We start from the raw sequence: 16691 nt of genomic DNA on the forward strand, positions 1-16691 counted from the left end.
CTCTGACGCTGCAGAGGAGAGACAAGCGCTGGGGGACTCAGGCAGGGATTCTGGTGGCCACACAACCGCTTTAAGCGGGCGGTAAGCAGCACCTGAGGTGCTGGCCCCACTTGTGCAGTAGTGTAATTATAGATTATATATTTATAGGCTATACTTTACACTGTATGGTGCACGGTTGATCCTGGCTATATACCCTATTGTGTTGCTCAGGGGAGTCAACAGCATGGCTCCCACAAGAAGCAGGGGTGCCAAAACACAGGCTTACTATGCTGCCTGCGCCGCATGTACGGCTTCACTACCGGCAGGCTCCACTGACCCTCATTGTGTGCACTGCTCGGCCCCCGTGGCACTTACTCAGCCGGAGCCTCTGCTAAGGGGGGCCCAGGGGGAACCACCTGCTAACACTGTACAGGTGACAGGGACGGAGTTTACAGTTTTTACTGAAAGGCTTTCTGAGACTATGGCTAAGATACTAGAAGCCTTGCAGTCCAGACCGGTATCTCAGACCAGGGACACTGTGGAATCATTGCCACCTGGTTCCCCTCAGTCGGAACAACCATGTCCTCCCGGGGTGTCTCATAGATCCCAGGGTGAGGTCTCTGACACGGACCGCAGCCCCAGACCGCTTAAGCGAGCTCGCTTGGAAATTCCCTCGCCATCATCACATTGGTCAGGGTCTCAGCGGGAGGACACTCTGTAGAGTGAAACGGAGGTAGCTGATCAGGATTCTGATCCTGAGGCTGCGCTCAACCTTAATACTCCAGATGGGGACGCCATAGTGAATGATCTTATCGCGTCCATAAATCAAATGTTGGATATTTCTCCCTCAGCTCCTCCAGTTGAGGAGTCAGCTTCTCAGCAGGAGAAATTCCGTTCCAAGGTCCCCAAGCGTACAACGAGTATGTTTCTGGACCACTCTGACTTCAGAGAGGCAGTCCAGAAACACCGGGCTTGTCCAGATAGGCGTTTTTCTAAGCGCCTTAAGGATACACGTTATCCTATCCCCCCTGACGTGGTCAAGGGCTGGACTCAGTGTCCCAAGGTGGACCCTCCAATCTCCAGACTGGCGGCTAGATCCATAGTTGCAGTTGAAGATGGGGCTTCGCTCAAGGATGCCACTGACAGACAGATGGAGCTCTGGTTGAAATCCATCTATGAAGCTATCGGCGCGTCTTTTGCTCCAGCAGTCGCAGCCGTATGGGCGCTCCAAGCTATTGCAGCGGGTCAAGCGCAAATTGACGCACTTACACGTACGTCTGTGCCGCAAGTGGCATCCATAACTTCTCTAACGTCGGCATTTGCGTCCTACGCTTTTAATGCTGTCCTGGACTCTGCGAGCCGTACGGCGGTTGCAGCCGACAATTCGGTGGCAATACGCAGGGCCTTGTGGCTACGGGAATGGAAGGCAGATTCGGCTTCCAAAAAAGTGCTTAACCGGTTTGCCATTTTCTGGCGACCGTTTGTTTGGTGTGAGGCTGGATGAAATCATCAAACAATCCAAGGGAAAGGAAACATCCTTACCCCAGGCCAAACCAAGATTACCCCAACAGAGGAGGGGACAGTCGAGGTTTCGGTCCTTTCGGGGCGCGGGCAGGTCCCAATTCTCCTCGCCCAAAAGGCCTCAGAATGATCAGAGGAACTCCGATCCATGGCGGTCTAAGGCACACCCTAAAAAGACCGCCGGAGGTGCCGCTACCAAGGCGGCTTCCTCATGACTTACGGCACCCTCACACCGCATCCTCGGTCGGTGGCAGGCTCTCCCGCTTTTCCGACATTGGCTGCCACAGGTAAAAGACCGTTGGGTGAGAGACATTCTGTCTCACTGTTACAGGATAGAGTTCAACTCTCGTCCTCCGACTCGATTTTTCAGAACATCTCCGCCTCCCGAGCGAGCCGATGCTCTTCTGCAGGCGCTGGGCACTCTGAAGACAGAAGGAGTGGTGGTCCCTGTTCCTCTTCAGCAACAGGGTCACGGTTTTTACTCCAACCTGTTTGTGGTCCCAAAGAAGGACGGATCTTTCCGTCCTGTCCTGGACCTAAAACTGCTCAACAAACACGTAAAGGCCCGGCGGTTCCGGATGGAATCCCTCCGCTCCGTCATCGAGCGCTTCCTGCGCTTCGCCATAGGAGACGAACACCCGCAGTTCGTGGCACTGCCGTTCGGCCTGGCGACAGCCCCACGGGTTTTCACCAAGGTCATGGCTGCAGTAGTTGCGGTCCTCCACTCTCAGGGTCACTCGGTGATCCCTTACTTAGACGATCGGCTGGTCAAGGCTCCCTCTCAAGAGGCATGCCAGCACAGCCTCACCGCTACTCTGGAGACTCTCCAGAATTTCGGGTGGATCATCAAATTGCCAAAGTCAAATCTGACACCGGCCCAATCGCTGACATATCTTGGCATGGAGTTTCATACCCTCTCAGCGATGGTGAAGCTTCCGCTGAACAAGCAGCGTTCACTACAGACGGGGGTGCAATCTCTCCTTCAAGGTCAGTCACACCCCTTGAGGCGCCTCATGCACTTCCTGGGGAAGATGGTGGCAGCAATGGAGGCAGTTCCTTTCGCGCAGTTTCACCTGCGTCCTCTTCAATGGGACATCCTACGCAAATGGGACAGGAAGCCGACGTCCCTCGACAGGAACGTCTCCCTCTCTCAGGCAACCAAAGCTTCCCTTCGGTGGTGGCTTCTTCCCACTTCATTATCGAAGGGGAAATCCTTCCTACCCCCATCCTGGGCGGTGGTCACGACGGACGCGAGTCTGTCAGGGTGGGGAGCAGTCTTTCTCCACCACAGGGCTCAGGGTACGTGGACTCGGCAGGAGTCCTCACTTCAGATCAATGTTCTGGAGATCAGGGCAGTGTATCTAGCCCTAAAAGCGTTCCAGCAATGGCTGGAAGGCAAGCAGATCCGAATTCAGTCGGACAACTCCACAGCGGTGGCTTACATCAACCACCAAGGAGGAACACGCAGTCGGCAAGCCTTCCAGGAAGTCCGGCGGATTTTGATGTGGGTGGAAGCCACGGCCTCCACCATCTCCGCAGTTCACATCCCGGGCGTGGAAAACTGGGAAGCAGATTTTCTCAGTCGCCAGGGCATGGACGCAGGGGAATGGTCCCTTCACCCGGACGTGTTTCAGGAGATCTGTTGCCGCTGGGGGATGCCGGACGTCGACCTAATGGCGTCCCGGCACAACAACAAGGTCACGGCATTCATGGCACGTTCTCACGATCACAGAGCTCTGGCGGCAGACGCCTTAGTTCAGAATTGGTCGCAGTTTCAACTCCCTTATGTGTTTCCTCCTCTGGCACTGTTGCCCAGAGTGTTACACAAGATCAGGGCCGACTGCCGCCGCGCCATCCTCGTCGCTCCAGACTGGCCGAGGAGGTCGTGGTACCCGGATCTGTGGCATCTCACGGTCGGCCAACCGTGGGCACTACCAGACCGACCTTGCTGTCTCAAGGGCCGTTTTTCCATCTGAATTCTGCGGCCCTCAACCTGACTGTGTGGCCATTGAGTCCTGGATCTTAGCGTCTTCAGGATTATCTCAAGAGGTCATTGCCACTATGAGACAGGCTAGGAAACCAACGTCCGCCAAGATCTACCACAGGACGTGGAAAATATTCCTGTCATGGTGCTCTGATCAGGGTTTTTCTCCCTGGCCATTTGCCTTGCCCACCTTTCTGTCCTTTCTTCAGTCCGGATTGGAAAAGGGTTTGTCGCTTGGCTCCCTTAAGGGACAAGTCTCTGCGCTCTGTGTTTTTTTTTTTTTTTTTTTTTTTCAGAAGCGCTTGGCCAGACTTCCACAGGTACGCACGTTCCTGCAGGAGGTTTGTCACATCGTCCCTCCTTACAAGCGGCCGTTAGAACCCTGGGATCTGAACAGGGTGCTGATGGTTCTTCAGAAACCACCGTTCGAGCCACTGAGGGATATCCCTCTCTCACGCCTTTCGCAGAAAGTTGTTTTCCTAGTAGCAGTCACTTCACTTCGGAGAGTGTCTGAGCTAGCAGCATTGTCATGCAAAGCCCCTTTCCTGGGGTTTCACCAGGACAAGGTGGTTCTGCGTCCGGTTCCGGAATTTCTACCTAAGGTGGTATCCCCGTTTCATCTCAATCAGGATATACCCTCTTTTTGCCCTATCCAATTCACCAATGTGAAAAGGATTTGCACTTGTTAGATCTGGTGAGAGCACTCAGACTCTACATTTCTCGGACGGCGCCCCTGCGCCGCTCGGATGCACTCTTTGTCCTTGTCGCTGGCCAGCGTAAAGGGTCACAGGCTTCCAAATCAACCCTGGCTCGGTGGATCAAGAAACCAATTATCGAAGCTTACCGTTCTGCTGGGCTTCCGGTTCCCTCAGGGCTGAAGGCCCATTCTACCAGAGCCGTGGGTGCGTCCTGGGCTTTGAGGCACCAGGCTTCGGCTCCGCAGGTGTGTCAGGCGGCTACCTGGTCGAGCCTGCACACTTTCACGAAACACTATCAGGTGCATACCTATGCTACGGCGGATGCCAGCCTAGGTAGGCGAGTCCTTCAGGCGGCGGTTGCCCACCTGTAGGAAGGGGCCGTTACGGCTCTATTATGAGGTATTATTTACCCACCCAGGGACTGCTTTTGGACGTCCCAATTGTCTGGGTCTCCCATGGAGCGACAAAGAAGAAGGGAATTTTGTTTACTTACCGTAAATTCCTTTTCTTCTAGCTCCAATTGGGAGACCCAGCACCCGCCCCTGTTTTTTTGTGTACACATGTTGTTCATGTTCAATGGTTTCAGTTCTCCGATATTCCTTCGGATTGAATTTACTTTAAACCAGTTTATAATTTGTTTTTCCTCCTTCTTGCTTTTGCACCAAAACTGAGGAGCCCGTGGGAGCACGGGGGGTGTATAGGCAGAAGGGGAGGGGCTTTACACTTTTAGTGTAATACTTTGTGCGGCCTCCGGAGGCATAGCCTATACACCCAATTGTCTGGGTCTCCCAATTGGAGCTAGAAGAAAAGGAATTTACGGTAAGTAAACAAAATTCCCTTCTTTTAGGTCCATTTACACAGACTGACTGCATAGCACCACATGGCTGCCGATTGCTAAACCTTTACCGATCGGCAATTGCTTTCACAAACAGTCCAGCGTACACTATGTGCACTGAGCAATCTGTAATGGATTGCTCAGTGCACATGATTCTCTGCAGTTCTATATTTGCACAGGACAATGCACCACCAAAAGAACAATTCTTTTGTGCTGCCCAAAAAGATCATTTCACCCTATCAATGAACGTTTTTCTTTATAACCATAGAGAATAGAACTATTAGGTCCTGTGCGCACTGGAAAACAGAATTTTCTTAAGAAAATTCTGCATGGTCTGAAAGATTACCGCACCCGCGGTAAAAAACCGCGGCAAACCGCACCCGAAAACCGCATGCGGTTTGCTGCGGGTTTTACCGCAGTATTGTTTGCGACATTGCCGCGGTTTTGCCGCATGCGGGTTGGTACATGTGCTTTAATGCATTCAATGGAATAAAGCACATTGAAAAAAAAAAAAAAGTAATTTCCTTCTGAGATAGATAGCAGACAAATAAATAGACAGAATAGAAGACAGATAGAAGGATAGCTAGAGGGATAGAGTCCCTGTGAGCACACGCTGCATTTCTCCAGAGCGGTAATGTGTGTTTACATTACCGGCCGTGGGAAATGCCCTGTGGTTACCTCTGCTGTCTCGTTGTGAGGCTGCATTCAGCGCTGTGTGTCAGTCGCGGCTGGATGCAAGCATCGGAGGACGTGCATTACGCCGGAGCTGTGTGATTCGGGGGGGTTAATAAAGGGGTGAACCAGGGGCTTTTTTTGTGTTTTATTTAAAATAAAGGATTTTTCAGTGTGTGTGTTTTTTCACTTTACTTACGGGTTGATCATGTCAGCTGTCTCCTGGACGCTGCCATGATCAAGCATGGACTTAGTGGCGGCGATCCGCCGCCATTAACTCCTTATGTTACCCTGATTGCCACCGCATCACGGCAACAGGAAAAGGCGGGGACACTCCGGTACTGCCGCATAATGGATGCGACTGTCCCGGGGCAGCTGCGGGCTGATATTCTCGGCTGCGGGAGGGGAGGGGGGGGCATTAACCCTGGCCCTCACCCTCCCCAGCCTGAGAATACCGGGCCGCCACTGTGTGCTTACCTCGGCTGGACGGTAAAAATACGGCGGAGCTCACGTGTTTTTTTTTTTTTTTTCCTCTTTCTATGTGTATTCTATATGTCTGTGTGTGAGTGTGATGTGTGTGTATTCTATGTCTGTGATGTGTATGTGTGTGTTTACTCTCTGCTCCGCTTCCTCTTCCCGTCATAATGACATCACTTCCCTGCAAACCGCAGGGCAGCGATGAACATTGCCACAGGTAAACCGCGAAATACCGGAGGGAATAACGCAGGAAAACGCAATGAACCGCACAGAATTTGCTGCCTGCATTATTCCCTGCGGGATTTCACGATTATATGGCAGTCAATGGAGTGAAATCCCGCAGCGACGTGCAGAAAAGAAGTGTCATGCAATTGTTTTTGCTCTGGGAATCCCGCAGGAAAACGTGCAGCTGTCAAAATCCGCATAGTAGTGCGCACATCATTTTTTTTTTTCCCATAGGTTTTGCTGGTTAATCACTGCAGAGATGTTATGAACATAACATGCAGCGAAACATGCGGCAAAAACCGGCAAGTGCGCACAGGGCCTTAATGTCACATGTACAGGAGGTCATTACTCATGGACTGTTTGTGATTATTAGGTTTCAAAATGGGATTTATTTATTTTAACAGGTGAGTGAATTACTGCCTGCCAGAAGCATGAGGGTGTAAGACCAGCTGGTCCTGTAACAGAATCTTCTCTCTTGTTCTTACATTGCATTTGGCTAATGGACCATGGAGAAATCTTTACAGCTGTGGGGTTGGGGAGTAAAGTATGTTATGTTTAAGGCTCTGTGCGCACTAGAAAAGTGATTTTTCTCAAGAAAATTTCTTGAGAAACTTCTGGGAGTTGAGGATTTCCGCACCTGCGGAAAAATCCGCGGGAAAAACGCATGCGGATTTGCTGCGGTTTTGCCGCAGGTTGGTCCCTGCGGTTTTGCAATAAATAATATAGATAATCGATAGACAGATAATGGATAGAGTGAAAGATGGATAGATGAATAGATAGATGGATAGATAGATGAGAAAGACCTATATAGTGTCCCACCTCCCTGCATTTTCTAAGCTGGCACCCTTTAGTGACTTTCATGTGGCACTAAAGGGTGCTTAGCCTTGTATTTAGCCATAAAATAAATGAATAATTAAAAAAAACCCGACGTGAGGTCCCCCATCTTTTGTAGCCAGCTAGGGTAAAGCAGACGGCTGCAGCCTGCAAACCACAGCTGGCAGCTTCACCTTGGCTGGTAATCCAAAATAGAGGGCACCCCACGCTGTTATTTTACATTAAATAAATAATTTAAAACAAAAAACGTGGGGTCCCCCCCAAATTGGATCACCAGCCAAGGTAAAGCGGACAGCTGTGGTCTGGTATTCTCAGACTAGGGAGGTCCACTGTTATTGGACACTCCCCAGCCTAAAAATAGCAGGCCGAACAGCCGCCCCGGAAGTGGCGCATCCATTAGGCGTGCCAATCCTGGCGCTTCGCCCCAACTCATCCCGTTGCCCTGATGCGTTGGCAAACGAGGTAATATATGGGGTTGATGCCAGATGTGTAATGTCACCTGGCATCAAGCCCTGGGGTTGGTGAGGTCAGGCGTCTATCAGATACCCGACATCACCAACCCAGTCAGTAAGAAATAAAAAATAGACAACAAAAAAAGTTTTATTTGAAAAAACACTCCCCGAAACATTCCCTCTTTAACCAATTTATTGAAAAGAACAATCAATTCCACGTCCGGCGTAATCCAATAAGGGGGGGGGGGGGGGCACGGCGATCCATACCATAGTCGCTGTCCCAGTCAATGAAGAACAGAATGTTCCCCATTGGCTGGGAGAGCAATGCAGTGACCTGAGCTAACATCAATAGCCCAGGTCACTGCAGGGGATGCCGAGCTCTGCCGTCAGGAGCATAGATGAAATCATTACCTGCTGTGATCATCTTCTGTACTGCTGACGTCAGCGCTGTCACTGACTTCTGTGCCCACCGCGTTGTCAGAAGTATCACGAGAGCCCGTGACGTCACCGCTAGTGACAGTCTCGGGCCGCCCTGATGTCAGGAGGCAGGAGATCGTCACAGCAGGTAATGATCTCACCTCCTGACAGCAGCGATCATCATCCCCGTGGCTGCCAGCACTGCAGGGTGTCAGTGTCTGCCTGCGCTGCCGTGTGACAAGCTGCTGATACTGCGGGCAGACACTGACACCCTGCAGTGCAGTGTCAGTGTCTGCCTGCGCTGCAGCGTGACAAGCTGCCGATACTGCGGGCACACACTGACACACTGCAGTGCAGGCAGCCGCGAGGCTGGAGCGGGACACAGACTGCACGGGCACCTGGAGGTCGCACGGAAGTGCTTCTGTGCGGCGTCCAGGGAGTGTGACGTCTGTGTTTACTCTGCTCCGCTTCCTCTTCCTGGCATAATGACATCGCTTCCTGCAAAACCGCAGGCAGCGATGACCATTACCGCAGGTAAATCGCGGCTATACCGGGGGTATACCGCACATCATTTGCTACCTGCGGTATACCCCCGGAATTTGAGAAAAATCCGCAGTGTGCGCACAGCTATTTTTTTTTCTTTCTCATAGGATTTGCTGGGAAATGTCTGCACAAAGATTGCAGACATTTCTCAAGAAATTTCCGCAGCAAATCCGCGGGTAAATCCGCTGGCAAAATGGCCTAGTGCGCACAGAGCCTTAGGCATGCAACACAGGAGGACATGAGAGAAAAATGGTGATGTTCCAGTCGTGGCACACAGCTCTACATGCCATTTAATACCAGTATGGAATAAAGGGAATACAATGGTGAATAACATAAGGAAAGGATATCCAGTCTTGTAGGCACTGATTGCTCAAGCTCCTGTTTTGCCTCTGGTATACCTATTAATTGTACTTGCATTATTGCCTTTTTTCAGGATCTTACCACAGAATTTGCAACAGCCAACAATCCGACTGCAATCACTCCAGAGGAATATTTCAATCCTGATTTTGACCTTAAAAACCGGGACATTGGAAGACCTAAGGAATTGGCCATCAGGACCCAAAAGTGAGTAGATGTGACAAAGATTTCCATTCTTTCTGTAATGATTTTCCACAATATATCAGAATCTACATGCATGTATCTGTATTGTATGTTTATACTTCTTACATGCATATATGGTGACAGTCCTGTCTTATCACTAATTTGTTTTTTATAAATCTATAATATGTGAGTGTTTTTCATTCTGCTTCTCAGTATATTCAGTAGAAAACCTGTGAATTGTTCACAGATTTAAAGGCACTCTGTGGATGTGCGAAGATTTCCCTCTGTCACTAGTGGAGCAAGTCACTCCCATCATTGACCTAATGGCCAGGACAAGTTCTCACTTCGCTCATCTGCGGGACTTTATAACACTACAATTCCCTCCTGGCTTTCCAGTAAAAATAGGTGCGACTTTGAGTTACTAACATTGGATGGATCTGTCACTATTTTGATGCTGCACTTATTAAATAGTTGGTCCTATCGTTATCAAATATTGCAAAATGTAGGAAGAGATTAATCTAGCATTTACTAGAAATGGCCAAATTTTTTTTTTCTAATTTTCTGATGGCAATCTTGGAGGTAAACTGTCCATAGAATTTTCGGCTTGTCTAATAATCCTACAGAACAATATATTGGATGTATTTGGCAATAATAAGGATAGCGCTGCCTGTTTCCTGTTGAGTGGCTACAGCTTTTCTGCAGAAGCTTATGTCACTGGCAACTGTTCACATTTAAGAAAACTAATGCACATGAAGCTAAAGGGAAACCTGATGTTACCTTGTTTTAGCTCATGTTCACACGCTGCATTTATATTTCTGAAATTTAATATAAGCGTCATCATGAAAAACCCTACTTATTTGCAATGTACTGTCTTCTATTGCCATTTTTGGTGTGGAATTTGATTATGGTCAATAAATGTTCTATTCTACTATGTAACAATGTTATATGGTTTAAAGCTTCTATAGTGCACAGGGAAACTGTCAAATCCAGAAATAATTACCTGCAGGTAAATGGCACTTTTCTCTGACACCTCACTGGGGGACACAGGACCATGGGTGTTATGCTGCTTATCCATAGGAGGACACTAAGTAGATTCAAAGATGTTAGCTCCTCCCCTGCAGTATACACCCCCTGGCCCAGCCAGGCTACTTCAGTTTTAGCTTAGTGTCTATAGGAGGCACATCTCTGCAGACTACTGCAGCAAGAATTTTTTGTTTTTAGAGGGAGACGGTTCCTTCGGGGACCGATTTCCCAAAACCATCAACAGGCGGGAATGCGGAGTGTCGCCTCCCTGTACCCCCTCCTGCGACGCTGGATCCTGGGCTGTTACTCACTGGATGACAGGTCTCATGGCACTGATTTTCCAGAGCAGATGAAAACTTCCTCAATCCCTCTTGCAGGCTCTGAGTTGATACACTGCACCAAGTGTGACCAGGCAGCAGACTGCCATCTCCACAGGAGTTGAGGTGAGATCCTTCCGATTTTTCCAGAGCACAGAACAGATGAAAACTTCCTCAGTCCCTCTGGCAGGGTCTGAATTGATACATGTTCTGTGACCGGGCACAGCAGACGACAGAATCTGCACACTGGCACCCTGACAGGAAATTGGAGCAAAGGTCACACTGACTGGATGCACATGGGCTGTGATTGCAGACTCCTGCATAGCATTTCACCTGTGGCGGGGGCAGGGGAGAGCTCCTAGGACTCAGTGCAGCCGCAGCTGTGGTAGACTTGGAGGTTTTTCTGTCCACCATTGTTGTGCAGGGCTGGAGGAGGGAAGGGGAGTCCCTTCCCACCATTTTTTGTTTTTTTGTTTATTATATTTTCTCATGCCTTCAAGTCAGAGCTAAGCCCCGTCCCCTCCGACACTCGATAAGCCACGCCCCCCCCTCACACAGGATCTGCAGAGCATTGCTCCCTCTTGTTGTGATCAGAGCCTGTGGGCGTCTCTCAGAGCTGGCTTCCTCCTTCCCACAGGAACTGTGAAACAGGGGAAGGAGGGCCATCAGTGTTCTGGGTGAGTTATAGCCTCACTTGCACATTATCTGTGCAGAGCATTGCTCCCTCATTACAATCAGTTTGTGGCTCATCAGCCAGGGGCTGCAGTCACCTGTTTTATGCCCTGCACAACTACAGCAACAACTATAAGACGCTGAGATACTAGGGGATGATAGCACCTCTTCCTTCTGTGAGTCCGGTGCCCCTGTAGCTTACCTCCCAGTCCCCCGGAATGGGCACAGTTCCCAGAACCTGGTGCTGGCTATGCAACATCGTCCTCACACCCCTCGGGGCCCCTGGACAGAACTCAGCCTGATGACACCTCTATAGAGGGTCCTGATGAGAATCAGCCCTCTGCTTCACCGGTTGCAGATCAGAAAAAGGGCATGACCCCCATGGTTCTCCCTCTGGGGTACACAGATGGGGTTCTCCCACATGTTCCGCGGTCTCTGAGGAGCTGGAGGAAGGGGAATGGTGTTTGTACTGGGATGATTCCTTGGTTTCAACCTCCCCGAGTGATCAAGCTGCGATGGACTTATTGCAGCCATCAACCAAAACTCTGCATGTGGAAGATCTCCCATCCACTATTACTGACCCTGCGGTCTCCTTTAAAAGGGTAAAGAAACCTCAAAAAAAAAAGGGATTTTAACGCCGTTTCGGTATCCGTAAACTCATGGAGTCCCGGTACCCCTTTGGCTTAGCTGTCTCTAAGGGCTGGGCTGATCCGGCCTCGCTGGACCCTCACCCGGCTTCCGCCTGCCTGAAGGACCACTCCTGTCTTTTACTTGATGGATCCTCCTTCAAGGACCCGACAGACAGACAAATGGAGCAGCTCGATCGCTCTGCCTCGAGGCCCTCTCCCCTTCCGTGTGGGTCGCACAGGCACCAGGACTACCAGTTTCCCTCAGACCCTCACAGATGTAACAGTTCACATTGCTGTGGCTGCAGAGTACCTCATGCAGGCCTCCCTCGGCGCTGCTACCTGCGCAGTTATTGCCGCCTCAAATACCATAGCCATCCGTAAGGCCCTCTGGTTCCGATAATGGAGAGTGGACTCTGTCTCTAAGAAGCCTCTCACAGTACTCCTTTCCAGACCGATGGTTTGCCAATCATCTGGGCAGGCTCTTTTTTTTTTTTTTTTTTTTTCCTGACTCCACGGGAGGAAAAGAGCACCTCCCTCCCCCAACTCTAGCCCAGGATGTTTTTTTTTACTAGACACGCAGGGCCCGACCTTCTCAGCCCTCCTCGAGTCCTCCTCGTCCTGGCAGTCTAAACAAAGACCGAGGAGTCTCGTCCTCCTCCATCTGGGCCGCCGCCTCAGACCACAAATGGGTGTGATACCTTGTGTCTTCCGATTACCACATTGAATTCTGGACCCGATCCCCTGGTCAGTCTTTTCTCTCAAACCCCCCCCCCCCCCCCCATCCCCACAAGGCTCCAAAACCCCACGAGGCCTTCTCCTCAGCAATCCACTCCCTCCAAACGGCGGGGGTGATGGTACCTGTTCCGGACTGCGAAAGGTTCAAGGCCTTCTATTCCAACCTCTCGTGGTCCTCAAAAAAGGATGGGTCAGTTCGTCCAATCCTGGACCTCTAACACCTGAGAAAACATGTGCACTTAAGGAGATTCAGAATGGACTTCCTAGGGTCCATTATTACATTTATGGTCGAAGGAGAATTCCTTGCCTCCTTAGCTATAAGGGACGCGTACCTGCACATACCCATCGCTCTAGCTCACCAAAGTTCCTCCGCTTCGCGGTTCAGGACTTCTTTTTTTTTCATTTGTGGCTCTACCCTCGGCTCTGCCACAGCACCAAGGGTCTTAACGAAGGTCATGGCGGCCGCCATGAGTGCCCTTCACACCAGGAGAGTGGCTTTTCTGCCTTGCTTGGATGACCTCCTCATCAAGGGCTCAACCAGCGTGCAGCTCTGTGGGCACCCTATCCCGCTTAGGGCGGCTTCTGACTCTAGTCAAATCATCCCCGGTCCCGTCAAAATCCGTCACCTCCCTGGCCATGTCCCTGGACACTCTTCGGGGCTTGATATTTTCCCCTCCAGACAAGGCGACTGCTCTACAACAAGCGGTACACTGCCCTCTACGTACTCCTCTCGCTCCATACGATTCAGTATGAGAGTGCTAGGTAGGATAGCGGCGGCTATAGAGGCAGTGCTGCTCGCTTAGCCACACCACCGCCCACTGCAGCTTGCGCTTCTAGCTGCCTGGGACAAGAGCCCCTTTTTTCCTTGGATGAACTTTTCACCTGACACCTTCAGTCAGGTATGCGCTTTGCTGGTGGCTTCAGTCCTCTTCCATATCGAGAGGGCGTTTTTCTCCCCCAAGTGGACTGGCTACTCCTGACAACGGACATCAGCCTCTTAGTCTGGGGAGCAGCGTACTGGCTCCACACTGCTTCGGGACGTTGGACACCCCAGCAGTCTTCCCTTCCCAGAAATCATCCTGAAAATCAGCGCAATCTTCTCGAGCTCAGGTCATTCCCCCCTTCTGTTAGCAGGTCGTTTGATTCGGGTCCAATTGGACAATGCAACAGCTGTGGCGTAGGTCAATCGGCAGGGACTTCTTCAACTTCTTCTTCAACTTCTCAGAACATAACCCCACGTCAAGCTCCATGGCACCCAAATGCATCTCAAGGCTCTGGCCAACTGGCCCAGGAAGCCATTATCTATCCCCCATGAGCTGGCTGGATTGTCATTTTAAATAAACACTTGTACCTTGCCCCTCCCCCCCCATCTCATTGTAGATTGTAAGCTCTCACGAGCAGGGTTGCCATTTTTCCTTTTAAATATTGTATCCTCTATAATTGTTACTTGTTTGTATATGTTTATGTATATGATATGTATATGTTCCTCCTGAATTGTAAAGCGCTGCGGAATATGTTGGCGCTATAGAAATAAAGATTATTATTAATAATAATAATAATAATAATATTATTATTGAGGTACCAGCAGCAAGACAGCTTATCTCGAGGTCCTCAGGATCCTCACCTGGGCCGAATCGACGGGGGTCTGTTTTTTCAGGGTTTCACATACCAGGAGTAGAGAACTAGGCGGCAGACCTTCTAAGTTGCCACGGCCTGGCTGCCGGAGAGTGGTTTCTCCACCCAGAAGTGTTCCCACACATCTGCACTCACTGGAGTACACCAGACGTGGATCTAATGGCCTCAAGGTTGAACGCAAAGGTACCCGTTCTTAGCCAGGTCCCGTGATCCACAGTCGATTGGCGCGGATGCTCTAGTCTCCTGAAGTCGTTTCAGTCTGCCTTACATGTTTTTCGCCTCTGCCCCTGCTGCCGCGAGTAATCAGGAAGATCAAGGCAGAAGGAGTCCCGGTGATACTAATAGCACCGGACTAGCCCAGGTGTGCCTGGTATGCTGAATTAGTACAATTGCTCATGGCGCCTCGTAAGCATCCCAGACCTGCTGACCCAAGGGCCCATTTCCCATCAGAACTCCAGAGCCCTGAAGCTGACGGCCTGGCCATTGAGACCTGGACTGTAACAAGAGCGAGATTCTCTCCTGCGGTCATCTCCACCATGTACAGTGCTTGAAAGCCGGCCTTCATCCCGTTTTTTTACCACCATACGTGAAAAACTTTCCTTTCCCAGTGCAGGGAATCTAATGTCCAACCTATGCCTCTGGCGATCCCCAGAATTCTTGATTTTGTTGTTTGGTTTTTTTTTTTTTGTTTTTTTTTTTTTTTTTTTTTTACTTTTGCAGTCAGGTTGCAAAAGGGGTTGGCCCTCAGCTCCCTTAAGGGGCAGGTTTTAGCTCTCTCGATATTCTATCAATACTGCCTAGCTTGCAATCCGCAAGTCAAGACTATCCTCAAGGGTGTTTCCCATCTAGTTTCCCTGTATAAACGGTCGCTGGACCCATGGGACCTCAATCTCGTTTTGGACGGTATCCAGAGGTCCCCCTTTTGAACCTCCTTAAGGAATGTTTTATTGCTCTTCTCTCCTGGAAGGTAACATTCTTAGTGGCAATTACGTCCATCAGACAAGTTTCGGAACTGGCAGCACTCTCTTGCCGCGAACCCTTTCTGATCTTTCATCAGGACAAGGTGGTTCTACGCCCCCTTCCGGATTTTCTTCTGAAGGTTACTTCCCCGTTTCATATGAACGAGGACATTGTTCTGCCTTCCTTTTGTCCACACCCAGTCCATAGGGTGGAAAGGGTTCTATATTCTCTAGACCTTGTGAGGGCTCTCAGATATTACATACTCAGGACAGCCCCTTAAGGAACATAGACTCCTTGTTCGTCATTCTTGAAAGGCCTAAGAAAGGAGAGGCAGCTTCATAGGCAACGCTGCCTCGCTGGATTCGCTCTGTGATCCAGGAGGTCTACCGCTTGCAACTCAAGCCCATTCCTAGTGGGCTGCGGACTCATTCCACGCGAGCAGTTGGCGCCTCTTGGGCCATTAGGCATCAGGCTTCAGTGGAACAGAGGTGTAAGGCTGCGACCTGGTCTTGCCTACATACTGTTTCAAAGCATTTCTGAGTCCATACCCAGGCTTCGGCTGAGGCGAACCTAGGTAGGAAAATTCTGCAAACGATAGTGGAGTACCTAGCCAGGAGCGCCTACTGAGATATCTGGGACTGGTTCCTAGTCCTTGGGTTGCGTTGTTTATTGTTTACCCACCCATGGACTGCTTTAGGACGTCCCATGGTCCTGTGTCCCGTCCCCCCCCAATGAGGCGTCAGAGAAAAACGGATTATTGTGTACTCACCGTAAAATCGTTTTATCTTAGCCATCATTGGGGGACACAGCACCCACCCTGTTGCCCTGTTGGGCCTTAGCTTTTTTCTGTCTCAGTACTTTTTTGTTATGAGTATTCACTCACGTTTTGTTGTTACTTGTTCTCCTACTGCTTGTGTACTAAAACTGAAGTAGCCTGGCTGGGCCAGGGGGTGTATACTGCAGGGGAGGAGCTAACATCTTTCCATCTACTTAGTGTCCTCCTATGAATAAGCAGCATATCACCCATGGTCCTGTGTCCCCCAATGGCTAAGAGAAAAGGATTTTACGGTGAGTACACAAAAATCCGTTTATTTATCTTACTGGTACTGTGAGTATATGGAGAAAATGCCGTTATACCTTCTCTGCAGCCACTCTTGCATCTCATGCCCTGCTTCGATGACTCGGTGACTGTTCAATACATAGTGAGTGCACTGGTATAACTTCTCGGCATATTAATTGACAGCGTGTGTGCAGCACTGACTGTTACATCGCCTACCCCACCCTGAGACTGAAAGTAAGCAGCTGCAGGTAGAATAAAATTTAATTTTCTCCCTGTTCCTGCTGCTCCCTTAAGCTGACTATACAGGATTTTAATACTTTTTAAACCTGCAGATTACTCTATTATCTGCAGGTAAATAACATTTTCTGGAACTGAGAGGTTTCCTTCTTAAAGTCCTTGTTTCTTCCTACAGAAATTCCATTATTTCATGTGCTTAATGCAAGAATTACATTTGGGAATGTGAACGCCTGCTCCACGGCAGAG

The 16691-nt window shown here is 50.0% G+C and overlaps 1 protein-coding gene across 1 annotated transcript in view; it reads left to right on the plus strand.

Annotated features, from left to right (window-relative positions):
* The window catches only part of ANKRD13A (ankyrin repeat domain 13A), a 116578-nt gene that overhangs the window by 94103 nt on the left and 5784 nt on the right, over nucleotides 1–16691 (plus strand). The window contains exons 11-13 of the mRNA XM_075320054.1: nucleotides 9071–9201; nucleotides 9425–9582; nucleotides 16621–16657. Of these exons, the coding sequence (XP_075176169.1) occupies nucleotides 9071–9201; nucleotides 9425–9582; nucleotides 16621–16657 (326 nt within the window). The remainder of the gene's footprint in view (nucleotides 1–9070; nucleotides 9202–9424; nucleotides 9583–16620; nucleotides 16658–16691) is intronic.

The sequence above is a fragment of the Anomaloglossus baeobatrachus genome, chromosome 1 (genome assembly GCF_048569485.1).
Source record: "Anomaloglossus baeobatrachus isolate aAnoBae1 chromosome 1, aAnoBae1.hap1, whole genome shotgun sequence".
NCBI lineage: Eukaryota > Metazoa > Chordata > Amphibia > Anura > Aromobatidae > Anomaloglossus > Anomaloglossus baeobatrachus.